The 27,849-nt window shown below is 39.1% G+C and overlaps 1 protein-coding gene across 4 annotated transcripts in view; it reads right to left on the minus strand.

Moving 5' to 3' along the window:
* NOL4 (nucleolar protein 4) overlaps nt 1-27,849 on the minus strand; it is a 190,185-nt gene that overhangs the window by 81,144 nt on the left and 81,192 nt on the right. For all 4 annotated transcript variants that reach the window (XM_008497573.1, XM_008497572.1, XM_008497571.1 and 1 more), the window contains exon 6: nt 3,187-3,470. In XM_008497573.1, coding sequence (XP_008495795.1) covers nt 3,187-3,470 — 284 coding nt within the window. The remainder of the gene's footprint in view (nt 1-3,186; nt 3,471-27,849) is intronic.

Below are 27,849 nucleotides of genomic sequence, written 5' to 3' on the forward strand. Positions count from 1 at the left end.
CCTATTTCTTCCTTGCATATATTTTTTTCAGTGAATGGACCAGATTTTAAGCACTCAGCATGTGGTCTTTTTACACAATGATGTTACCACACATACTCACTGCATGAAACTGAGGGTTCAAAGTTACTCTGTCCACTGAAAACAATATTTTTAAAAAAACTTCTACCTATTAGCTGTAAGATTTTGAAAGATTATATGATAGAAAAATTAACATTTTTATCCCAACTGCTTCTTCTGATCATATTTCTATGGAATGCATTGCCAAATGGTAAAGCCCAGCACTACACATGTGAAGAAATTATCATTCCTGTAAACAGTGTTGTACAAGCAAACACCTACAAACCTGCTTGTTCCCAGAAAAACCTAATCTCTCTTAAACCAGACTGTGACCAGAGAAACTGTGGGTTCAGAATTAATAAAGCGTGTATATGATGCAATAACCAAAAAGGAGACATAGACAGAGCAGATCAGGCAAATGTCAGCTAACAGTTCTTCCCAGCTCCAGCCTATTGCTTCTGGGTTTCACAGAGATCTGGGCATTTCAAGCAAGCAATTTCTTCTGCAGGCTGAATGGGCCATTGGAGAAGCTGGAGGAAGTGTAATGTATTACTGCCTGCAATGCTAGCCTGATATTTAAGATATGTTCAAGGCCAGGTTGGATGGGTCCTGGAGCAACCTGATAAAGTGGAAGGTTTCCCTAGATCTAGAACTCTGTTAACTTTTCTTGTTCTTGATTTTGTTTTTCTTTTTGGCAGTGAATTATTTCCTTGTGATACTCTTGCTCAACTGCAGCCAGTAGGTACTGTACACAACTAAGAGCTTGATCATAAGCATTGCTCAAAATCACTTCTGGAGAGGTCCAGTAACCTGAATCACCAGTGGAAGGCAAGAGGACTTCCTTTATCAAGTCTAGGGCTTGAAAGCATTCTGTGATTCTTTATTATGTAAGATACCACTTAAGGTAAAATAGTAGTAATGATTTATATGAGTATATAGGTATGCATATGAAACATTGAGATGCTGTATTGTCATATTCTATTCTAATACATTGGTGGTGTTTGCTCCTTCTCAAAATACTTAAAAAGTACAAGTAGAATTAATCTGTAAAATATGAAATTGGCCACAAAAGTATTATTTTACTCTACTCTAAGTTTATAAATATCTGACAATACCCGAGGACTGCGTTTTCCTTGAAGTCTTCACTCTGTATTTAATATACTATACTACACACTGGAATATATACTTAATATATATACTTATATAAGTATACTTAAATGAACTACAAACATCAACATGGGCTTTGCTAGAACAAAAAGGGGAGAAAAATCTGCATTTTGTTGGCAGCATGGAGTGGGAAGGATGACAGTGAGTGATGAAAGAATATACTGATGTGGGGGATGATTCAGTCCACTTAAAATTTGTAGACTAACAAAGAATGAGATGGTTTTGATTGTCATCTCCGTTCATTACAAACAGATTTTTAACACTTTTTGGTACATTTTTTTTGCATCTGAGCTATAACTGATTAAAACTGGAAATTTAACATTAGGGTATGTTCTTGTCTTAGCTATAAATGAGTTCCACATTAAGACTCTTCTCTTTCTTCAACAAGCTTATTCATGTATTTGCAAGGAGAACGGCAGAAGCAGCAATGTACCTCAGGCAAAAGGGCCTGTGTGTCTATCAATATTTGGGTGACTGGCTTACAAAAGGTTCATTGGAACAATGTGGCCTGGAGCCAATGAAGATACTGTTCATATTAGCCAATTTGGGACTCACTGTGCAATATTCAAAGTACTGAGTAAATTCAGCATTGAAATGTATACACATTCTGAAAGAAGAGCCATTCAGAACATTTTCAAGAAAATGAAAAATTGTGGGGAAAAAAATGACACACAGATTAACAGGTTTTCATAAAGATTTTATGGAGAAGGTTTTGGGATATGTGTTTTGCTAAAAACTGGAATGGCCAAGAAAGGGAAAGGCTAACAATCTTCCGTTTAGTCTTCTTTCTTCCACCCATCAAAACCAGACACTTGAGTTAAAAAAGCATGCCAAGTGTTTTATTTATTTTTACTCCATAGGCAATGAAGACAGGAGTTAAAACTTAAGCATAAATGAATGTTGCTCTCTAGGCATTAGTCATGCACAATCTCTTTCTGGGTATTCCTAGAAAAAGTGATTTTCCCACATCACTCCCATTCCAAAGCCTTGCAAAAAAATGTGTCCACTCAAAATATGTCTATGTTGTCAGGTTATTTTGTAGTGGGCTACTGAAAGCTAGTGACTAGCATTAATAGTATCTGGGTACAGTACTAACATCCTATTATTGCTGCTGTAATCCAGTTGGGAGTTGCCAGATAAAACCCAGGAACTTGTCACCAATAAGATCAATAGACAACTTCTATGACACGGGCTATTTCTTCCTTACAGCATGCCCTTGTGACAAACACCTTCCTAGAAAGCTAGCTACCTAATCTATAGGATCTGTCTTTATCTACAATATAACCACTCTCGCTGCTTCTTACCCATGTAATGAAAACTATAGAGAAAAGCCCTCAGGGGATTACAGCTTCTTAAAGCAAACTTGTCAGTTTAAATTCAGGTAAGGTGCCTGCACAACACAAACAATGAGGAAGGAACAAATCAGTTCCTTTCAGATGTTGTTAATTCACGTGTACTAATTTGCTTGAGCATATGCACTTAACATTCATACACATTCATTCTACAGATACATAATTCATGTAATGAGATGGCCATCTGTAAATATGCATAGATATATGTATCTCAGAATACATCTATATATGTATCACATTATAAATGCATTTAGATATACATATTTCAAATGGGTAATGTAGACAATTCTCAATAAATGGGCTGATAAAATTCCTGCCTGCTGGAGAACTGCACTGGTTTTTGTCAGTGTGTCAGCACAAAATATATATATGCCTATATTTACCTATTAACCCATGTACATCTACAAACACTTACTGTACATATGAATCATGTATGTGTAACTGAGCATACAAATCTAGGTATAAAATTTGAGTAATGATGTGACAAACATTAGACACATTGCTTATTGCTTAAGTGCTTAGTTGGGAATAACCTTTCGTATGAACTCATTTTTTTTTTTCCTTTTCTAAGCTACACACTTCATATCTGGAGCATGTGGAAGCATCTTACCTTGCTTCCATTTTCTCTTGCCTCCCGTTCCATCTTGAGATCAGAAATTAGGAGAGTCTTGTATTTGTTCTTTCCATTACTGCTGTGATCATCTAGTCTGTATTCTGAAGTCAGCTGAGCAGAGAGGGGACTGTCACTCAGGTTCAAAGGCTGCTCATCCTCCTCCAGATTTGTTTTGCCATTACTGTTGGTTTCTGCCATCTCCCTGCAGTGTGTTCCCCCTGAAGCATTGGAACTGTGTCCCACGGTCTCATTGCCATTAAAACTCTCTGCGGCTGAATCATCTATTAAAAAATATATATTTTCAGTCACATGCCACATCATCTCTGTCCAGTTCAAACATAATTTATACCTTCACAAAGTTTCTCAAAATAGAATAGAAATGGTTTACATTACTAGCAACAGTACATTTCTGAAAAATGTGCACACACACTCCACACTTTCAAGTAAAAACTTTATGTAAATACATAAAATATTGCTAAGAGAAGGGAAATTATCTGGGCTGACTCCTTAGTGTCACTGTGTACACAAAAGGTAAGTATCACAAAGGATTTCTGGGGACAAAGTGACAAAGACTGCCTTAATCCACCTGTCTGTCCATATGTCTATGGGTCTATTTAGTCTCTTATACCTTGCTCATTACTGCAGTATTGCATATTTCTGAAATCAACACAGATGTGCATGGTATGTGCATGCACCCACTTCTCAGGTTTTAAGGGTGCAGAGCAGAGTATGTCATGCATAAACATCCTCTTGCACAGCTACAACGTAAGTACATCTGATGCATTCACTGCTGGCAGTAATACTGGAAAAATAACTCCAGAAACAAAGATCTGCTTTTCATTTTGCTCAGGTGCTTATTCACTTTGCTCCTTCATTGTGTGTCTTAAGATACCTAAAAACACTGCTCAATAAAGGATTAAATAATCAATCTGAAAGTTATGTTTGAAAACACTGGATATATTGCTGTTACTCCTAAGATTTTACATCTGAAATGTATGAAGAACAGGTGTGTTCACATGCTTACAGGTTTGTGTACCCTATGTCTCTCAGAACTGGAATTTGCCACCTGTGCTACTATTTAGTCCTTCTTCACTTCTAAACAACCTTTTGGCCAACAAGCCAACAAGTAAAACAATTAATCCTTGAATGGATTAAATGGCAACAGAATCTGGCTTTGCTTACTTGTTTTTCTCTGAAGTACATGGTTTTGCCAATGGTGCAAATACCTGCCCAGGGTTCTACCAGCCTATGCTTATTGCAGACAGTGAAGCTGGAAACAGAACAGGGGGGTTTGCAGACTGGAATGTGTACAGATTGAAACTGGAGATGTGGGAGGAGACAGACATTAACATATTATATTATATTATATTATATTAGTACCTTAATATACCATATGCTTGGGGGCCCTTCTAAAAAACTTCCATGGAAAAGAAACATATTTATATATATAAGTGGAATTTAAAAAGAGGAAGGACACATTCTTGAGAGGATGTGTTCAGAAATACTCATGCTTATAACTACATGACATCTATCAATAATACACTAAAAAACAACTATACACCACCCTCAGATCAGAATTTTAAAATTGAGGAAAATATTGCATAAAGGGGTCTAATTCAGCTATATTAGAGAGCCACAGACAAGCCATCATGCATCAATGGCTTGTTAGCTGTATTCATCCAACACTTAAACGTCATGAGGTACATAGGATTTGGCACACATTCTGAATAAATTTTAAAAATTTGCTTGGGTTTGTAAACCTAAAAAAACCCACCTAGTTTCATGAAAATACATAATAAAAATTATAATTTATATGCTCTTATTTAACGAACTTTCTTGTTTAAGAAAATGTTTTATAATTAATATCTGCAATTAAAAAAATCTATGTTTTGGTATGTACCATTTTTACATTACCTTTTACAAATACATGTATATACAATAAAATATATAACACTCCTAGAGCAAGACTTTTAAATATGTACACAAACCTATCTTGCAGCAGAGCAGTGTTCTGATTTAAAAACCTGAAGCTGCTCAAGGATTTCAGCTACATAAATGAATAAATCCTAAATATATTTTCTATCGTAGCCTGAGATTATGTCTTACAGGGCATGAAACATTAAAAATGTCAACATTCTGAACACAGTTTCAGAAATAAATATACAATTTTACTACAATAAGGTATAAAACATCATATCACTAACGGGTCTTTATTTTTTAAAGGAAATGGTTGTATTTACAAATCAATTTAAAAGCTCTGAGATATCAGAAAGAAACCCAGGTTTCTTTATGTAAGAGAGAAACACTTATTTTGGTTGCTACTGATGCGTACTTAGGACTGTTAACAAGTAATTGGCTTCTTGGTTATCAGTTTAACAAGTGACAGTTACTTTCAAATTAATTAAATCAATTACTGAATCAGTCACTGAGTGAGGGATGTCCCTCCCTTTGAAGGGCTCAGAAAACAAATGAGAAACCAGAGGATGTCAAGAGACACCTAAAAGCTGGGGTGCTGCCCACTCTGTAGCATACAAGACTGATCCCTAGGGAATTCTGTGTGCTGGCACTCAAGTGTCCTGGGTCATACAGTGCAGAGGAGCTACTACCAGGACATGGATGGCTAAATGGGAATGATGGAGTTGGAAGAGAGCTGTGCCTAGAGTCAGATCCAGCAACAACCAAGTCTGAGGCAAAGCTGCTAGTTTTGGCCTGTAATCATAAGCAATAATGCTTTTATTTCTTCTTTTTTTTTTTTTTTTCCTCCAAATGAATGGCTGACAATTCAAACTTACACATGTAAGAATGCAGAAGAAAAAAACAAACAGATATTCTATACTTGACCACAGCCACTGAAATATTCCTGTGCTGAGGAAATGTGATCAAGAAGTGTAATACTTTCAAGCAATAACACAGTACTTGTATGATTTTGACTTTGCTTAGCAAAAGCCTAGTTTCTTCATGGTAAATCTCAGTTTCCACAATAAAGTCAAATATCTGCTTTTACAGTCATTTAACCTTGCATGTTAGGAATGGGAACTATTGTCTGTTAGGATAATGTTCAGGTGAATGGCTACAATGCCTATAAATCACACTATTGCCAAGTATAGATAAATATGTATTGCCATAAAAGAGATCAAAAGAAAGAAAAAAAAAAAAAAAAAAAAAAAAAAAAAAAAAAAAAAAAAAGAGTGCTTTACTGCTAGTAGTTCCTGACAGATGTTACCAAGGTAACTAAATTACAAGGTTTAGTACATTTCTCATCCCTGGGCCGCTGGTCTATTTTTGCCAAGAAACCCTGAAGAGTGTCTGAGGTATCAGAAAACAGGAACACATCAGGAATAATTGCTTTTGGGGAAAAAGACAGGAGGGTCTGGCCCAGAAGAGGAAAGGCACATTTCACCCTTGGGTGTGGGCAGCCGTGACACCATCACCTTCCGGCCCCGTGTGTGGCCCCTGGGCTGGGGGCTGAGCCCCCCATCTCCTGGGCTTCAAGAACTCATGGCAGCCACACAGCTGCCAAGGAAGAAGGCTGATTTCATTGAGACTTCTGCCTCAGACCACCTTCCCTGGGTCTGACTGCCTCTCTGGGGGGAAGGAGGAGAGATCCCTCCTTGCTGTGCCTGGTGGTGTTGGCAAGCAGGGGCTGCACCTCAACCAGGGCCTGGGGAGGGACCAAGAGTTTGCTTACATGGTTTTCTGACCTTTGTTTACCACCAAACCTCAACAACAATAAGCCGTTCAATCTCACCAAACTTTTTTTCCCCTCTGCCCTGCAGACGTTTAGTGGCTTGGGGAGAGCCATGAGCAAGCCCAGGGCAGCCAAGGCTCTGCCCAGAGATGGCCACTGAGTGAGTGCTTTTCTGGGGTAGCTTGACAACTGATCCTCTTCCAATGGGAGACTTCCAATGAAGAAGAAGTCTTCCAAACCATGGACTTATTATTCCTTTTATTATTCCAGTCAGATTTGGTGCACGCTTCAACTTTCTTTCTTTTAAGAAAGCAGTCTTGGTGAGAATGGTGTTGACCATTTGACAAAACTGGTCTGAAGACAGATTTTTCCAGGTCAAAGAGATGTATTTTAGCCTGTAACAGAAGAATCTCTAATTCTAGCAATATCTGTTGTTTGAGGACACCACTACCAGGAGGCACTGAGGGGGAAAGGCCTGGGGCACTGAGGGGCCCTTCCCTGGGGCAGCAGAGAGGCTGGGGGAGCACAGCCGGGGAACATGGTGGCAACCCCAGGACCCACTGGTACCATGGCCCAGCCCAACCCCAGCCCCTAGATGAGGATCCTGTGGTCCAAGTACTCTCTGTGTTAGAGGTAATTCTCCAAACAAGAACTGCAACAATTTTCCTACTGTCACACTGGACCTTCTACATCCCCCTGAGGTGACACAAAGTGACACCAGCTTTGTTTCTCCAGACTTAAGAAGTCCACGTTCAGCCTTGTGGGCTCATCACAGTCACATCTATGTTAGATCCCCTCCCCCTGCTTCTGAAGGAAAGTGGGAAATAGTGCAAAAAATAGATAATGCTAAAGAAAGCCAAGCAAACAGACACTCTGTATACGAATTTTGATTCTCAGAACTGCTGGACCTTTCACTTCAATTATCTGTCTTTCACTGCAATTATCTGTCACAGACATTTGCATTATCATGGCCGAAACTGCTGCCAAAACCCAGTTTCTCTGCATTTAACCCCTCAGATTCTGCAAGGTGCTTTCCGTAACAGATAGTTTACAGGCACTCCAATTTAAGGGTTAAGGACAGGAAACTAGGTCTTAATTCATAAGATTATGTTCTTCTACCAAAAATGTCTAGATTTAGGAATAAGGAAACAACAGATATTGCTAAAGTTAGAGATTGTTCTGCTACAGGTTAAAATACAGCTCTTCCACCTGGAAAAATCTGTCTTGAGACCAGATTTGTTAAATGCTCAACACCATTCTTACTAAGACTGCTTTCTTAAAGGAAAGAAAGTTGAAGCATGCACCAAATCTGACTGGAATAATAAGTCCATCAAAGACCAGCTTTCTAAGAGGACAAATTTAAGATCTGAGCTCTGATATAAGCATCACAAAAGTACTGTTAATCTCAAACTAAGGTACAAATACACAAATATCACTTGTCAGCTTGAGAGAAAAAAACTCCAGATGTTTTATAGGAACTCTTGCGTTACTCTTAGGGATCAATTTCATACTTTAAATCACACAGACTTTTCATACTGCTTGCAGGTAAGTCAGGAAGGAGTCAACAAGCTGTTCTACATAAAGTCAGATCTCTTAATAAACTTTTGCCCTCTCTCAATTTAATTCTCAGGCTAGAATTCATTTGATACTTAGAGTATGCTTAACTAGTTTATACAGCTGAGATTTCATCTACCTGAAACTTACTGAACATTTTACTAGTCAATAATCCAGTGCTGGCCTTCAGCTCTAACAGAAGTACTGTGACACAATCCTATAACCATACAGCCATGTGGAAGCTCAGATCTGCTGAAAGGACAGATGGTGATGGGCCAGGGAGCTATGGAACACTCATTAACTCTAAGAATGAATGAAGAGCCCCATGATACCAAAGCAGCTCTAACACAGCTCCCTTTTTCTGCCAGGAAGCAGCAGAGATAGCCTTTCCTATAGAATCACTGGGGGCAAATCACACTTGACAAACCTGATCACCTTCTACAAGAAAGTAACCTGCTTGGTTGATGTGAAGCCATCAGTGGACATTGTCTACCTGGATTTTTCCAAGGCTTTCAAGACAGCCCTCCATAGAAACCCCTTGGAGAAGCTGATATGCTATGGTCTAAACAAGTGGACTGCGTGGTGGGTGAAGAGCTGGCTGACAGACTGTACTCAGAGGGTGGTGGTAAATCATTTTCAGACCAGAAACCGGTCACAAGCAGGATCTCCCAGGGACCAGTGCAGTTTAGTATCTTCAGAAGTGATCTGGATCTTGAGATCAAGTGCAACCTGATGAATTTTGCAGACAACACCAAGTTGAGTGGTGTAGTAGACAGTGGCAAGTAGACACTTCAGAAGGGAAAGCCACCTTCAGGCAAGACCTGGACAAGCCAAAAGAGTGGGTAACAAGAATCTTAGGAAGTTCAACAGGGACAAGTATAAGGTCTTGCACCTGGGAAAACATAAACCAGGAGTGCAGCACAGACCGGGATCCACCCGGCTGCAGAGTAGCTCTGCTGAAAGGGACAAGCTCGATATGAGTGAAGAGTGTACTACAGCAGCACAGAAAGCCAAGAGGATGCTGGGTTGCATCAACAGGAAAGATAAAAAAGTCATCATTGTGCTCTACTCTGCACTTGTTGGGCCAAACCTGGAATACTGTGTTCAGTTCTAAGTCCCCAGCTATACAGTTACTGTAAGATGGGTAACTGTTCTTTCTAAAGGAAGGAGATTGAATATGAATGAGTTGAGTGGGATGAGTGAGACTAAAGCTGCTGGCTCTGCCAATGCAGGCTGTCAGAAAACCCTCTCTTAAAGACTGTATACTGAAATCCTGCATGAGAAAGGTTACTTTAATTTCTTTGGTCTTAGCAAGCCCAGTGCAGATCTTGCTAAAAAACACCTTACACACTTAGCAGTCTAACTCATTTGAAAAGCATCATTTGCAATAGAGAGCATTGCAGACTAAAGAGGGACAGACTCCATCCCTGTTCTGAGTTACTATGCTATTCTCCTTAATCTTGGGCTCCAATATTGCACGTGCTTTATTTTTCCTATGTTAAAATACAACTTCAATGAAAAGAATATACTACATAAGCAAATACTGAAAACTAAGGCATGCTACCAAACCTCCCTGACAGTTCTTGAAAAATAAATAAAATGCTGCACCAGTAGCAACAGACAGAAGGCAGTTTTGGGAGAGGAACACCCCGAATCAGACAAAAGGTGGTATAGAGTGCTGACTCACAAAAACTTCTGTAGTATGAAATAATTACAGAGAACTTTCTAAAAGAAAAGATGAGGTCATATTTCACTCCATCCACTTTTCACAATGACCATTTACTACCAGTTTGTCCCAGTTATGTATTCTGTTATGCTTAATTTACTTCACAAGTTATGTTTCAAGCATGGGTTCAATACCTAACTCAAAAGCCAGCCAAAACCAACTATACCTATTCATCTTCTCTATCCCTTTTCATATTATGATAAAGAATAGGAACTGAATTGATGGAGGTACAAAGGTGATTTCAGACTCTCTATTATTACTTATTTCATAAAGCAGAAGAATGGTCATAGTCAGTCAGATCAAAAATCCATTTAGTTCAATATTCTATCATCCCCAACAGCGGCTATTAGGAGATGTTGAGGAAAGAGAATAAGGCAAGCATATACAATTCTTCCTCCTATGGCTTGCTGAGCCTTTAATAATTTCCAACTCAAGGTCCTTCTGAGCTCAGTGAGGTTTCTAGCAACATACTGACTCTCAGCACATTTCTTTCCTATGCAAATACTCAGTTTCTCTTTTAATCTGTGTAAACCTCATGATGCAAACCTCTTCTCTGCTACTCCAAAAAGTTATTGTCAGTATTCATGTATCCACTAGAAAGTCAGTACTGTGTCAAGCAAACAAGGAACAGGAAGTGCACAAGAGCCTTTCCAGAGGGTATGAGTGCGGTGACGTGCACAAGCTCAGTCCCTTCATTTGCAGTGAGACTGCACTTGCTCCATTGTAAGAATATATATTAGTTGTCCTCTTAAACTAACATAACTAGCGTTAACAATCATGGAGGAGTAGGTCAGGAGCTACTTCATATCACTACTTACTGCATGTGTTTATGAAAAGAAAAAGGAACAATGCAAACTACAATGCAAATCCTTATCACTGTCAACAAGATTACAGTAAATTTGATATACACATGCACATACACAGTGGAATCAGTATTAGCCTGGCTGTAACTCTTATTTCAATTACTAAGCAAATCCCCCAGTAATTTACAGTTTTTCCACGGATAAATGTCTCTTCTTCTTAGAGGCACAGAACAGGCAGATATTTTATTCAATTATAGCATTAAATAACAGAACAGTGAACAACTGCTACTCCATGACATAAGCAACTAGCAGAAAAATAACGCTGCCCTGTCAGTCACAGTGTTATAGAAGGGCTTACTTATAAAGCTTTATGAGTGACTGCACACCTACTTTGCCTGCAGAGTTGCTGCCTCTGCATACACACAACAAGGAATGGAAGCAGAATGGCTATTAGGAGACTACTGAACATGTAAATAAACAATTGAATAGCTCACTGGGTGCACAGTAGTCTTGTTATCACCATGCATCTAGTTTGTACTTGTGCTTTGGCATTTCCACTTCAAAAGGCACAGCCCTCACTGCCTCTGGGGAGAAAACTGTGGTTTTCCCTTTGCTCTGGAGATACCTCTGGGGCACTTCTTTGTGGCAGTCGCTCTATCAAGCAGTTCTTAATATAGAAAAGCTGAAATTCTTCTAAAAGTTTTATGTGGCACATGGTATCATATTTCAATGTCGTCTGGCATTGAGAATTGTGGACAAGTGTTATAGGGGCAGGTTTGCAGCCTGCTAACAAAGGAGTGATGCCAGAGGTATTGCCTCACACTTGTCCCCAAGCAGAACTCCAGAGTTTATTTATACGAAGCTAGAAACTGCATAAGGCTGGGACATGGGAGGGCTAGCAGAGCTCAGAACAGACTAACTCTGACTTTTAAGATTCACTGAAATTCCAGCCATGGACAGAAGGCTTCAGCAACAGTGATGTTTGAGACAGCAAGATGGCAAGAGAAATGTGAAGCCTTTTCCTAAAAGTAAAAAGCAACCTAAGAGATCTTAGCCTCTCCTCTTTCTTGCCCCCCCTGGAAAAGGCTTATGCTGCTCTAGCTAGAGGCTGGAGGGTGTGTAGCAGCAGCTGCTGCCCTTCCTGGCAGCAAGAAGAATCTGGTACTGTGCCAGCAAAAGACAAAAGGGTAACAAGAAGGTTCACTTAGTGCCTAAATGTCAAACCAACTGGGTCTGAAAGGAATTATGTTAAACTTATCTGCCACTCAGACCTAGTGTATGTGTGTGACATCATCTTTTACTTCATCAGGATCTGCCAGAAGACAACAGCAAAGAGGAAAGATCAAATTGGAGGCAGCAGAGAAAATTATCTGCAGACTGGCTGACCCCAATACTGGCATTTTTAATCAAGCCCCTTTAAAGTCTAAAAACTATCCTACCAGCTCTGGTGTGTCGAGTGGGTTCACACAGTGAAATCAGCCTGCACTTCCTTTTGGAACAGTGAAGCCCTGAACACAATCAAGACAAAGGATTGCTTAGGAGCCCTGCACCTAACCTTCAGCAAACTGCTGCCTGATGCTCTATAAAGACAGCAAGGCTATAGAAGAGGATGCCCTCAGGCTCATTACAGTCCCTTCATCAGTAAAACTATGAGAGAAAGAGAGAAGCCTTAAGAGCAAACAGAAATGACTGCTTTGAGAGTTTCACACATCCTTAGCAACATTTGACCCAAATTCCCACTTGGACCCCTAGTACAAATTGCTGGATTTACCTGTCTGCTATATTCCTAACAGAAATTTAAGCAGAAGATGCTTCTTGAAAATAAAAAAAAAAAATTAAAAAATCATGTCTCAATATTTTGCCTGTCACTAGAAAACTACAATGGAGTAGAAATAAGAAAAAGATGCTACACCCCTATCTCCCCAGATAAAAGAAATGAGAAAAACTACACAAATATAGAAAATACAAATATATTTCTATACAAATATAGAAAAAATAACTTCGGCTGATGATCAATAGATGCTGTCATATTTTAGGTCTTATTTTATAATAATTCTGAAGAAAATTTGCAAACATTCTTTGTTCTATATCTGGGATTTATACACTGTCTCAGTGGCTATAAAGTAGTTATTCTGGGACAAGGAGTAGCAGAGGTCTAAATACCCTCTTAGACTAATATTTTGTGTTTCTATAACAATGAATATAGTTCAAATGAGTCAGCAGCATAACTGTCAGTAACTATATTTCTACAAATAGTTTGTACACGTTAGATCCTTCATCATCAGGACTGTAGCTACAATTCGGGATTTCAAAATGATGATTCAATTTTTAGAATTCTTTTACAATGAAAAATATTATTTAAAGACTTGCATCATGTAAATGAAAGCCATCTTGTTATTCACATCTGTATACTAAAAGCTAGGACAAAAAAATGCTTTTTTGTATTTTTTGTATTTTTTTTAGTTTTTATTTGATTGTTGGTAAAATCAACTGGGCTTTGCAAAATACTTACTTTTCAAGTACAACTCTGTCCCATCCTTTCCAATTTGTTCTCTCCACTCACACTAACACATAGGTTTTCAGAATTTCCTACTCAGAGGAAGGCATTAGAAGGCAGCTTGGAAGTTTATAATAAAGTTAATATTTTTCCACTAAAAAACTGCACAGCCCAAGACAACAGAATCCCAACCCATGGAATACAGTCCTGGCTGAAAAATGGCAGATCTGTAAATGTCCACATAGATCCATGAGATGAGGCCTTTACCACCAACTGGGTGATTTCAAGCAGATGACTGCAGACTTCCCATGAAGTAATCATACTAGAGCACCGTTTCTTCTGCCTTCATTAAAGTCACCACTTTTAAATCCCAGCTGCCTCATAACACTGCAGATAGACATGGTGACTTCCAGTCTGACCAGCAAAATTAAAACATGCTCCTTCATTTTCAGAAATTATTTACAGCACAGACATCAAAAGTAAGTAATATTTTTTTGCAGTTCCCAATACATAGTTGAGCATTTGGCCACACATAGCCTAAGAATGGACTAGAATAAGAGGTATCTGCAGATAAAAAAAGAATGATTTTGCTTGACGTTCTTTCAGTACAATACCTCTGGCAAGCTAAGTAACTACGATTCAATGCACAGAAACTTCACAAAACCCAAAGGACTGGGTAGATAGTCCTGGCATATCCACTGATGTTCCTCACCAGGGCTCTAGACTTAAAATGTTCACTGCCATGCATCTGGTTTCAAAGTCTTCCTCCTGTTGCAATGCAGTGGACCAAGCTTTGGTGTCATGCAGAGCAACTATGAGAGGATGCATTGAACCGAAGTGTAAACACAGGAGGGGAAAATTTAAAAACTATTTGCATTTGAATACTTTTTCATACAGACTGTATGTGTTCTGGGACAGAATACTGCTTGAGCAACTTTCAACAATTTTCTTCTCATTAAAGGCAGTTAGTTTGCCCTTGCTGAAAAATCACTGAGGGCTAGTCTCAAAACCAGGTATCTCAACAAGGCCCTAAAGTTAAGCAAATAGAATACCACCCTTCAGAGAGAACCCACTAATTGTTTTGCAGTTCTTTGCAGATTGGAGAGATTTCTTAAGAAATAAAATAACTAGTCTGTGCTTCTAACTCACTGAATGGCTGTGATTAAGCAACTGGGTAGTCAAATTTGGTGAGTATTTGCACCACGTGCTTTTCCTGTGCTTTGCAGTATTGATGAGGTAACATTATCAATGAAAACTAAGAATGTTTTAGCCACAGGGAATCTGTTCAATTCTCACTGTTTATGTACAGATTGTTGTTAAAGGTCACTGTTGCGGGAGGAGCCATTCTTGCTCCTGAAGCTCGACGAGCTGCTGGTCTCTTCCAGGACTCCAGCCACCACACAGCGCTTCCAGGGTAGAAGTGCAGCGGGAGGAGCCCTTCCTGCTCCAGAGGCTCAACGAGCTGCTGGCCTCTCCATGCCTCGCACCAGAGTGAGCTGAGGTCTCCTCTGTGGGTGTGTGTCCCACCTTTATTGGCCCCCTGGCCTTGCTCATGCCCAATAGGGGCCTGTCCTAATCAGGCACAGGTGGACTCACACCCACTCTTTGGCAACTCAAGGCACCTGGTTTGTCTTCTCTACAGGTAACAGCACTTGAAAGGGAAACAATAAAACCATACGAAAGTTTCCAACTCTAATACCTCCTTGGCCTCCTTATACTATGGGATTGGCTAAGAATTCAAGGCAGCGTAAAATTTTGAGAAATGACCATTTGCTGAGTTGGCCCAATGGATCTGTGTGTGGAAATCTGCAGGCTGCTCCTGATAAACAAATTATTCTGCCCACCAGTGATGTTCTCTGTTGGAAGGCTAGCTTGGGGAGAGCCTAGAGCAAGAGCATTCACAGCAATGTTCAGTGCTATTTTAACTATCAAAATAAAGGACACTGATGTTGCAAAATCCACTACAGAATCTGTTTTCCCTTTAATATCTGTAAACAGGATCATTTGGCCCAAAATACTCTTTGTATTTCTAAGGCATCACTATTGTATAGCTACTTTAATCTAACCAAAATGCACATTAGAAGCAGAAACAGATGTATGGCAAACAGTTTTATGGCAATCCTGATCCCAAGCTTCCACAGAAATTAGAAAATGTGGAGTATTTGAAAAAAAACTCAATACAGAGAATAAGTAAATTCTGCTGATAGTCTTTCTCCTGTTTAAATAATGCTGTTTAAATGCTCATCAAAACAGCTTAATCCTGGGAATTTGTTTAAACCCCAGCTTTCCTTTGCAGTTCTCACCATCACCTACATGATCACCCTCCTTCCTAAATAACAATTCTGTATCAATTCTGAAGAAATGCATTTTCCAGAAGCTTAAATTTTTTTAGATGCAGAACATGGATCTGAAATTAGTCCTGGGTAGAAAGTTGCTATCACTGGATCTAGCAGAGAAGTTTGTATGCTGCAAAGAGAAACACAATGTATCCCCATCATGAAGAGGATGTTATTTACAATAACTGTTACAATCATGGCAGGCTGCTATCTTTTATATCCAGTGAAAAACAAACAATAATATCACTATTCAACAGCATGGAATGCCTAGTGTGACATCTCTCATGGAAGCACAGCAGATTTTTCCATCTCTGCAATTAATTACTGCCATCAGAAAAAAAAATACAAAAAAAAAAATAGTACCAACCCATGCCAAGAACAACATAAAAAAATAACCTAAGTTGAAGCTGTAAATAGTAAATGTACTCCAAGCAAATCTATTAATTGTACTTCAAACACAAATTTGGGTGGGAAACTCATTGCAAATGGCTCCTAGAGGTGACAGCTTCTGAGACTGTTCCTTATTCTGCATAGGAATAAATGGAAAACTTCAGAGCTGGATATTTCATTGGTCCCAAAATTACAAAATATTCTGGGGAAAGCATAATTCTACTACCTCATCTAAGTGAGTGTGACAGGCTCCAATATTCAGAAAAAATGTCAGTTCAGGTGCTTACAAGTTACAGCTGTCAAAGCAAAGAAATAGTTACCACCTTTGATTCTCCAACACATGAACAAAAAACATTTTAGAGAACTCAAAGGGCAGCGAAGAAAAATCCTCTCTTGATAACCCTTAGCAGCTTTGATAGAGAAGCATTCAGAAGGTGGTCTGAAGATACCATCTTCCTCTTCAGAAAAGTTTCTAGTATTTAAATGATACTCTGGGCATCCCCCTTTATGAAAATAGATAAATTTAACTTTTCAAGTTTCTGGTCATGTCTTCCATACGTTAGCTGAAGTCCCTGTACAGTAGGACACAGAGTCAGTGCCTTTCTCCTGAAGTGAGAACTCCTCACTGAATATCCTGTTATATACACATTATGAACAGAACAAAGAAAATGAACAATGAATAGATGGAAAATAGAACAATGGATATAGATGCAGATGGAGCAGTTGTTGACGCAGAAAAACACAGAATCACAGCTTCACAGAATGGCAAGGGTTGGAATGGACCTTAAAGATCATTTAGTTCCAACCTCTCTGCATGGGCAGGGACATATTCCACTAGATCAGGTTGCTCTGTGACTTGATGATGATCAGAAGTTTGAATTGGCATCTCTCAACCCTAGGAGTAACTTGAGGCTCTTGGAGTTTTGGTCCAAAATCTTTCATTCTCAATGTGAGAAGACTTTGAAGATTAAAATTCTGTCAAAAGTGCTTTAATTTCAACATTATCTTCTTCTGAAGAAGACAGCTCTGAATTGAAATATCTACAATAAATGGCAAAAAACACTTGACAAGTTCGGTGAAAATCACTGGTGTGGAGTCCCTTTCATGTAGATGCGATTACCTGATCCTCAAACAGTTTTTTTACCCAAAATGAATTTCATTAAACTTCAGCACCTGCAGCTTCTGCAGTTTCTACACTATAAGTCCCTGCCAAACTCAACACCACAGATGCTGCTGCAGGAAATTAAGATGAAACACAAGGAGTAGAGGCTGAGCTTTTCTAGTGGAGGTGGATGTATGCTGACAGCACATTTGCAGAGTAAGAGGGCTGGTACTGCTAATGCAATTTCTTCATCGTGGTAAACACAATTTGAGCTATCACAACCAATCTTCCATAGTTTATGTAGTAGCACAGAGCAGAATGGAAGGACATTAGTGAATATCCTAGTGCTCTTCCCCTTGGACTTGAATATCCAGAACATAGTTTGATCAGATGCCATTTGCTTTGCTGCTGGCTGAAAAGCATTCACAATTCACAGGAGCAATCAGGATTGCTGATGTTGCTGCCATCAGCCCCCACACACAGTAGTTGTCTTCTCCTCAGCATGTTTCAGAAAACAATTTTAACCATAATGACTAGAGAAATGACAAACTCAAAATGGCTAATTACCCACCTAAAGACAGACCATTAAAGGGGTCCAAGCCAGGATACAGTAACTAATCTACTGTCAAGAATAAATTTGCAACAAGAAATTAGAATGTGCTACGTGTGAAAAGATTGATTGCTGAAATCTTGAGCTCACATTCATCCTCCTATCCCCTGTAAAACTCCAGGTGGACTCTTCTGTTGCTGGATTCCCATTGAATAACCTTCTGTACATGTACCTTCCTCATGCTCTTTGCAGCCACCTACTGTCATGGCCTTACCAATGACCACTGGAGAAGAATAAAAAATTAAGTTTGCTATGGCCAGAAACGTAGAAAACTAGAAAAATGCAACAAAACCAATTCCACTCCTTCTAGTATTAGGGCTGCCAGACAGACAGCACATAGCATCTCAACTACCACTAGAAACAGAAAACTCACCCAGGAAATCTTGGTTTCTGTCCCTATGTACTTGGCATTGTTGAAAATTAACATTACTATTCTGCTTAGATCTTCAGCTAAAGAACTTACTATATAGAAAGCCACAAATCCAGCAGCCCAGCACTGAGAAAGTACTTTTTAATTAACTGCTACAAAGCTGGCAAGAAAAACATCATACACAGGGCTGAAATCTACTTTTGGATGCATGCAATTTTAATCTCACTAGAGTCAACAGGAGCCAGTGTGCATCCAGCCTGGGAAAATATTTAGTCCATCAAATTCATGCAATTTACATACAATTAGTGGCTTCAGAGTTGTATTTTGAGGAAAAAAGGAAGATAAAGGAGATTTAAAATAATCAAAATATTCCTATGTGGCTGGTTATTAGTGTTACAAATTAGGACAGACTGTCAACTCGAAAGACATTTTTCAAATCCTTGCAGACTTGTTTAAACAAAAGAAAAATACAAATATTAAGCAAAATACTTGAGCTGATGTTTAAAGACAAAATCTCAATAGATTTAAATCTCCTGTTCCAACTGAAAATACATTACTGTAATGGAGGGACAGTTCTGCTACCTGCAAATTGGCCATTTATAATTTCTTTGGAAACTTGACATATATACATACATTTTAAAGGAATTAAACAGGCAGAGATGCCTAAGAAAAAAGAATGACTTGTAAGTAAGAAAAACTAGCAGCACAGTAACTTCTTTCTTACTAAAGTAGGAAAGATAAATTTCTGATATGGGAAAAAAAACCACATTGTATGCAGAGTTTGTATATAGTATAAATTTTTTATATCTGTTATTGATTTAATGAGAATAGCAGTAGAAAGATGCCTGCTGGAACCAAATAGAGTTTGTGGATGTTAAAAGATGGCCAGGTTCCACAAGGTGCAGTGCACCACCTGGGAAGTGCTGAACATCCTACCTATTTTTCCATGGATGTGCATCTCAGTGAAAGAGGGATAAATTGTTAGTGATGAATTCCAAATGGAGGTTGTAGGCAGCAGCAGTGCTGTACCATTTTGGGGGGTATGGGGTGGTTTACAATAGGGAAAAATATTTCAAAGAAAGCAAGCAACACGCTATTAACATATTTTCTGTTTGGTGTCATAATTCAAAACCTTGACCTGGTGAAACAATATATACATTAAATCATCCTGATTACCTTTATTTATGGAAAATACACATCAGAGAGCATCATGTTAGCCAGTGCAACTCCCAGAAGCAAGCAGAGAGCCTGAACAGGAGGACAGGGTGGCACAGGGAGAAGACAATTCAGGAAGAAGGCAATATCTGCAGGAAGCAGGAATGTTGAGCAGAAATGGAATGAAGAGAAAAGCATCTGCAGAGGAGTGACCCACTGCTGAGGGGAAGCCTGCATTCCTCACAGCTGGAGAGTGCCATAGAGGAGCCCTGGCAGAACATACTACTTCTAGTACTTTTAAGAGTTTAGGAACTCTTGACTTCTTTGAATACAACAAGCAGAGTCACCTCTGCTTTTTAGTTTCTGGTAACTCAAGGATATTAATTGTATTTAAGAGACAGAGACAGGAACTCACTCAAGTCTGGGAGGACTGGGCACTCTCCCATTTGTCTCTGCCCTGGTGTAATACATTCCCACTGATACAAGGAGTGTTCACACACCCTTGTTAGGAGAGGATGGAACATGGGTTATTGGTTTGGATGCAGGCTTTCAACCTCACTGCACTCCCTCACATGCAGTTACTCCTGTTTACAGCTGGTGCTTAAAGCTGTTTAGAAATGCAGACAAGGAATTCCAGTCCCTTTGTGAAAATCTAGTCCTAGCAAAACTTGGGCCCGTTTCCTCAAATCACACATTTTTCAGGAGGCAAAAAAGGCAAGCCAATGTTTGACCCACCAACATTATTCAATAAATGCTGAAGAAGAAAAAAAAAACAGAAACAAATCATGGCCTTGAGGTAAAAAATCCAACTTTTTGCTAATTAATTTAATAAAAGCACACACAAGATAGAAAATTTGTGCAGTTAACTATCTAAAAATTTTGAAAAGGTGTAAGCAGGTATGTTAGAAGGAGTTTCTGAAAACACAGCCTCACAGAAGTCATTAAAATATACAATGAACTCTCTAACAAATGTTTCCTTGTGTTGTTTTGTCACAGAAGGGACTTCACTAATTTATAACAAAAAGTAATTTGTTAGTGCTTGTTTTAATGCAGAATATTTGATTAATAATCTCTTACCCTGATCCCCACTCTGCATGGCACTTTTGTGAGTTCCCTGTCCCATAGGTCTACCACAGACTTGAGGGGCAAGCTGAAAAATGGCTTAAAGCTTCCAAAATGACAAAAGAAGCCAGACATCATCTTTGATTGTCAGTTCTTTCACTACTTGGTAAATGAAACAAAACAAAACAAAAAAAAAGGAAGTTTTCCTGTACTAAATTACGAGCTTACATGCAAATCTTTCTGAGCTACCCTGGGAGGAAGGAGAATTAAAACAACTGTCCCTTCACTACATATTCCATGGACCCAGGTCTCTGGAAAGGCGACACGGGGCTCTTTCACTGTATCAGTCAACGTGCTGTCCCTTTATACACTGTAGACACACACAGAATTACAACATATGCAGTTTCTTTATGAGGACTGAGTGTGTTTATTAGGGTTTTTTTTGTATAAATATTTTAGATAGAAGAAGATACCTTTAGATAGAAGAAATGTACCTGTCCTTCAAGGTGAAAAAAAGTCTCTTCGTTCCTTGGTGCTGTATTGCCCTGAATTGCTAATGGGCCTCATTAAAACAAAGACCCCATTTGTCTGCATATGTATATGCACCTATGTATTGCAAAACCAGATATGCATATATACATTTTATACATCTAAAACACATTTATGCATAAATAGATCTAACTTAGAGATGACTGCTATAGACTAATAACCATTAAAATTAATAATAAAGTTATTTTTTTATTAAAAACTCAACAGTAAAATCATGCATCTTAAAAATGTAAAAATACATGGGCTGAACATATAAACTGCTGGAAGAAAGAAGTTTAGGAAAAGCTGACAGTAATAGAAAGCACACAGGTAAAATCTTACTGCAAACAGTCTAGTTTAAAGCTGGGTGTCTCGAGCATCTATTAAAGTGAAATACAGGACCATATCAAAGAAAGCCAGAGCAGTAAAATAACCAGAAATGGAATAGCTAGAATACCCTCTGCTTAATTCTACCAGCAAAAAAACAAACACACATTTCACAAGCTGCATCATGGCAAACACTACTTCAGTTTAGATACATTGAAATGAGTTTTCCTCAAAGAAAAGCTCATACTACGAATATATACACCTTGAAAAAGCTCGTTTTTCTCTGTTTGGGTTTTAATATGAAGAAAAAACAAGGCTGAATCAGGAGTTGCAAATTTTCATGCTTAAATTGATAATTCAGCACTTTTGCAGTTGAGTTTGCAGCACACACAGCTCAGTTCCCTCGCTCTTTCCCGCTTATTTTTCAGCACACAGGAATTCTCAAGCACGCTGCACAGAGCATCCACAATTTGTAAGGCATGCTCATCATCACTTGTTCAGCTTTATGCACCAAATGAGACGTGCTTCAGGCTCCTGGGTGTGCATCTTATGATGATGTTTTCAAATTTTATCACCTAGTTTCCAGGGAACTGAGGCTTTGTGTCTATATTTGAAATACCACCTGAACGGGTGAAACATATTGGTATTCCACACACAGCCTCCTGCTGTCATTCTACTGTTGGCATGGGACAGTCTTCACCAAGACTTAGAAAACCTCATTCAATATTCCTCTCTGGAGGATCTGACACTTACTGTGAATTCTGCTCTTCAACTTAAATACCAGTGTCTGTGGCAGGCCAATTCTATCATTGCAGATACAGCATCCCTCAGGCGAGGTCCAACCTTTCTCTCGCAGTGCACCCAGGGATTAGCTTGACTTCCCCTAAATTCTCTCCAGTGCACAGTGCGAGCTAATCTTTCCTGTAGGAAGCAGGAGATGGGGTTGCCATGACAACAGAGCACATTCTAGCAGTGGGACCACTGAGACGAGCTGAAAAGACGACAGTGAAACATGCACTCAGCCTCCCTCCAGGGCTACGGGCTTCTTCCTCCAGGATTTAATTCCCCTGCAAGTTTACTGACAGGCGGAGAGGTTGATTAGCTATGTATTTTGCTAAGGGGAGATTGCTAGTTAAGAATATGGTTGAGAGATCATAGCATTATTTAATGAAACTGCCGTTCCTGCTGATATTAAGTTGCTGATTTTATAAGCAGTGTGGCTGCTTTTAAACCACTATTTGTTGGTACACATTGGTCCTACGCTCCGACCACGCTAACATCTCACTGTAATGAAGTAAAAGAAATAAAATCACAAGCCAAGTCCTGAGCCTCAGCTTTGGTTTTCCAGCATATTGGGCACACGATCTTTCTTTTAATGGTTTTACACTTGTACATGTACATGCACACAAAGAGCACAGTCTAACATCTGTGTTTGAAGCTCAAAGGTTTCTGCTGATGGGGGAGGGGATACAAAGAAAAGCAAATCACCGCAGCCATGTGTCTTACATAAATGACAAAACAGGCACAATAAGCTTTGGGAGCCCTGCAAAAGAAAACTGAGTAATCCATACTGTAAATATCAGCTATTGACTGCTGCAGAGTAGCATCTAAAAATCTTATGCCTTAAATGTTTGTTCTCAATGAGAGAAATAGAAACCTTTTATAGCCTCTGCATTTCAATTATTGATACATTTTTAATTTTTCAATCAGATTTTAATGCAAAGGGTTGGGTTATTTTTTTAGCTTCTCTTACAAAACCACACAACATATTACTGTCGTAAATTCCTGGAGGCTGGAGCATGACTGTGTCTTCTCGTATTATTTCATCCACAAGCATGTCTCACTGAGCTTTCACATTAAAGAAGCAGCAACCAACAACGTAAGGCCAGGCTATAATCATGCTTTTACCATCCATGCACAGAGCAGACTCCCTCCTCCTTTGTCCTTTACTCTTGAGCAGGCAATGTCTGTAGTTACACACACAACACACCTCAGCAGCAGGTAAGACTCGCCAGTCCTTCCACTATTTCTAATGGCTTTGTAATGGTCTTCCTACTTGAGTACTAGAAGAGCTAAAGATGAATCAAATCTACATCAGCTCTCCTCTCTCTGGAAATTTTAAAGCAACCTCCATGATGGTCTCTGATACATGAAAGACCAGGAGCCCAGAGGCTGTGTTTAGCCAGAACTCCTGTGGGGATATTAGGGGTGGGGGTACAGCAGGCAATATTGTGGGCACATAGATGTGTAACAGCTTTCTCTGTACAAAAGTCATACAGCATAGCTGGCAGGTTAGTCCCAACTAACTTAGCTCACCAAACCACATGAGGCCAGGAATAAGGCTTTGGTGGGAGAGGTAAAGTGTCTTCTTTGGGAGGCACCTGGAATGATAAGGGAACTGTTGGAAATGCTGGGAGGATGGGGAAGCCCAGGTCAGGATCTCCAAATTATCATCAAATCACTGTTTTTTTTTTCTTCTTTCTACACTTTCATTTACAGTGAGATGCCCCCAGACAAAACCCAACCAAATAGAAAGCAGAAAATTTCTTTTCCATGGATAGACAGTATTGCACTTCTGCAACCTTGAAAAGTATCTCACTGTTACACAACCCTTTCAGTTTTACCTTAATTTGGATCTTACCATATGTCAGGAATATACATGCACAAACCAGTATCTCTCAGAATCTGTTGGCTCTGACTCATCCCACAGCTTGCTAGGAAGATGAATTACACCACACAACCACACAGTATAGCACCTGCATTTGTCATCATCTAAATAGTGTCAGGTTTTTCTTTCTTTCTTTTTTTTTTTTTTCATTTCCACTTTTCCACTCAAGTTCTATGCAACTGGACAAACGCCAAATCATGTAAGTGAAACATGGTTCTGCTTTAGAAATCATTGAGCCAGAATTCACAAATACTGAAAAGTCTTTGGCTAAATAATTTTCAGCTTGAGGGACAGTACTTTACACCTTCCATTCCACTGGGAAACACTGATATTTGTAGGCATGCAAATTGGTTTGGAAGACACAGGGCACATAATCTGACGCTGAATGATGCTACAGACTTTTCCTGTCATATGCTGTCTCCTCACATTGCTAAAAGAACAGTTAACAGCAAAATTAATGCTGTGAAAATAGCTAAACTACCGATAAGTTTAATGAAAGTTAAGCTCTGTTTCATTTTTTGTTTCAAAAACTATGACTGCAGAAATCAGTCAATATTGCCTTTAGAATGCAAACATTCATTTCTTAACCCTCAGGCACAGAACTTCCAGTTGATATTACTGTATCCTGTGTTTCTGGAAATTCAGTCTTTCAAGCAAATACAAAACATAAATACTACATAAATCCTTTTGTCCTTGGACAAGGAAAGGATGCCCTGTCCAGCACCCTAAACCAGTAGCATACAGTTACTAAAATAGACCCAAATTAAGCTTCTTTCCCTTTCTGGCTGAAACTTCTTGGGGTTTATTTCACATGAATACCCAAATCATCCCCTCAGCAGGAACACACCCTCTCACACACACATGGAGAAACAGAGACACTTTAAATGTGTAAAGCACAGAGACCTCCTGGAACATCCAGCACCTCACAGTTATCCCTATCACACAGATATGTAATTGCAGGGAAAGGCAACTGGCTTTCTGAACACAGGTGGAGCTTGCCAGAACAAGGGTTAAGCTAAATCGAAAGGTGATGACATGTATTCAGACAACTAAGGAACAACACACACCTATAGAGTCATAGGAGCAGAGAAGATGCCAGAGATGCCTGTTCCAACTTTTTTGAAATTAGAGTCTATCTTTACCATGAATGGAGTCTGCCCTCTTGTTTAGGAACGGGGTGACAGGTGACAAGTGAACAACCACTTTTCCCACCAGCAGGCCACCTATGGTATAAAGACAAGACGTGGGAGCTCAGATGATATACCCTGTCCTATGTTTCTGCACGAATTCACAGCTTTGGCCACAAATGAGGAGTCAAAGGATTTTGTTTTGAAAAGAAACAGGAAAGAAAACAGGAAAATAAAACTATATATATGTCCATCTTGAAAAGTTGACATGAGAAAGTGAAGGTTTCTGTTTTGATTTCCCATCTTTTTCTTTACTATGCTTAAATATCAAATCACCATTGAATTATACTTTTTATATGGTTTCTGTGCATAGCTCTTCCCAGAGTCCTTTGAAATCTGTGCATGAAAGGAAATATCAATTTGCTTTTTAAGAACTATTCATTTGAGATTAAACAGTGCTTAGCCCTGAACAAAAGGTTTCAGCACATTTAAGTCTTGCTGAAACAGAACAACAGCACCTAGTACTTTAACAGGATCAAACCTGTGATTTGGGGTTTTAAAACCCCTATGTCCCTATCCTTTCCTTTCTCTCTTCAAATAAATCTTGGTAACTCAGATCCTGCTTTTGTAAGATGAACTCCTGATATGAAAGACCAACCAACCTTCAGTAATAGTGCAGTGCAACAGGAAGCACGAGAAGCACACACCCGTGCAAGCTGTAACACCACCTTCTGACAGCCAACACTCAGTCTGCATATTCTAAGCACGGAGCTAATGGCAGAGAGCTTATAATTAGAGTACACCTAAATATGAAGATAAAAACGAGAATTTTTGCTTTTGCCCTTCAAGAGTGTAACAAAACTGTTCTTAAGCACAATCTTATTTAAACTTTTGGAAATGTAATATATAATTAAGAGTTTTCCTCCTCTAATTTTACCCATCGGATCACATCAGCAATTGGGAGCTATTTCTTGTACCTTTTCGACTGTTTTTCTCCACCTGTGGTTCCTCTCAATTCACTGACTTTACACAAGGCTTACAAATAGGAGTCGATACTAGCAGAATCAGTGCTCAATAATTTTGAATCAAATGGTTTTGTAAATAATGATACATTTTAGGAGATATGATTTTTTAATAAGCAAAATTTAAAAATTGCTGTATTTTCTAATAACTAAAGTAATTTAAACAGAAAAACTAAAACAGCCTTTGCTTTAAAACTGTAATATAATTTTGCCTTTTAAGCAAATCCTTTGCATTTTAGGATTGTAGCACCAAATGCAGAAGCATATGCAGAAGCATAATCCACTGAAAGAATAAGTTACCATTGCAAGGAATGAGCACCGTTAAACAACATTATTTCATGACTGAAATTATAAATGCAGGATGGATATCAAAATATACAAAATATATCAAAAGATACGATGCAATGTGGTTTTTTTATAGATCTGTAAGATTTGTTTATCAGATTGGGAGTGGAGGAGAGGCAAGGCAAATATAAAAATGCTCTGTCAAATGTCTGTTGCTTATACATCTTTCAAAAACTGAATTTTATAACCAACTTAAGCAGGTGATGGAGCTGGACGGAGCAATCTCCAGAGGTCCCTTCCAAATCCAACTACTCTCTGATTCTGTGAGTTACACAGGCTACTTTGTGGCAGTAGAACCTCTGGTGAGTAAAAACACAATAAAAAAACTACACCATAGTTATGTTTGATAGACAAATTCTTCCTTGTGAGTGTGGTGAGACCCTGGAACATGTTGCCCAAGAAAGCTGTGTCTGCCCCCTCCCTGGAAGTGTTCAAGCCCAGGCTGGATGGGGCCTTGAGCAACCTGGACTAGTGGAGGATCTCCCTGCCCACATCAGGGGGGTTGGAACTGGATGATCTTAAAGGTTGCTTCCAACCCAAACCATTCTGTGATTCTTATTCACAAAGATGATGCATAGCAAATAAGAGTGACTTGGAAATACATATGGTTACTTTCAGCAATCAGCCCTTACTGCTCTCCTGGAAGAGGATCAGAACAGACATGGTCTCCTGACCCTGACACCAGGCAACAGTCAGAGGCAGGACTGAGAACAGAGTGAGCATATTTCCCTGGTTTGCCTTCCCACCACCCAGTTTTCTTTAGGTCCGACATTTCTTAAATCTGATCTTTTGTATTTTGGCTACGTTGTCAGCTTTATGGACCAAATTAGGAAGAAGGTTCTGGGCCTTGGGCCAGCCAGGCTTCCGAGCCATGCTGCTCAGGGCAGGACTAGCTTTGTCCACACTGAATAACATAATACTTAACCCACGTCAACTTCACAGTAACCCCAAAGTAATCAAATAAGAAGACATATCAAAGTCCTCCACAGCAGTGGCTGTAAAAGCACAACAATGACATGGCATTGTGATGTCCAATCTTTGGAGGAATTTAACTGTCAGGTTCCCAAGAGGAGCCTGGGGGATTAGACCTGGGTCTGAAAAATGTAAAAAGCCAGTGAATACCTTATAGACTCATTTTTGCCTTTTAAATCTCTTTAAGGATTTCCCCTCCAAATTTTTTTTTTTAAGCCTAGGTAAACATTTGGTATCAGAACTTCTTTTTGCCATGTACCTTCTTTAACTTATTCTGGTCATTACCTCTGTTAATTCCTCTGATGGCCCAGGCATTTTGTATTATGAGAGACAACAAGTAATTCATTCTTAATCTTCTCCAAGTCATTCATGACTTTA

The sequence above is a fragment of the Calypte anna genome, chromosome 2 (genome assembly GCF_003957555.1).
Source record: "Calypte anna isolate BGI_N300 chromosome 2, bCalAnn1_v1.p, whole genome shotgun sequence".
NCBI classification, from domain to species: Eukaryota; Metazoa; Chordata; class Aves; order Apodiformes; family Trochilidae; genus Calypte; species Calypte anna.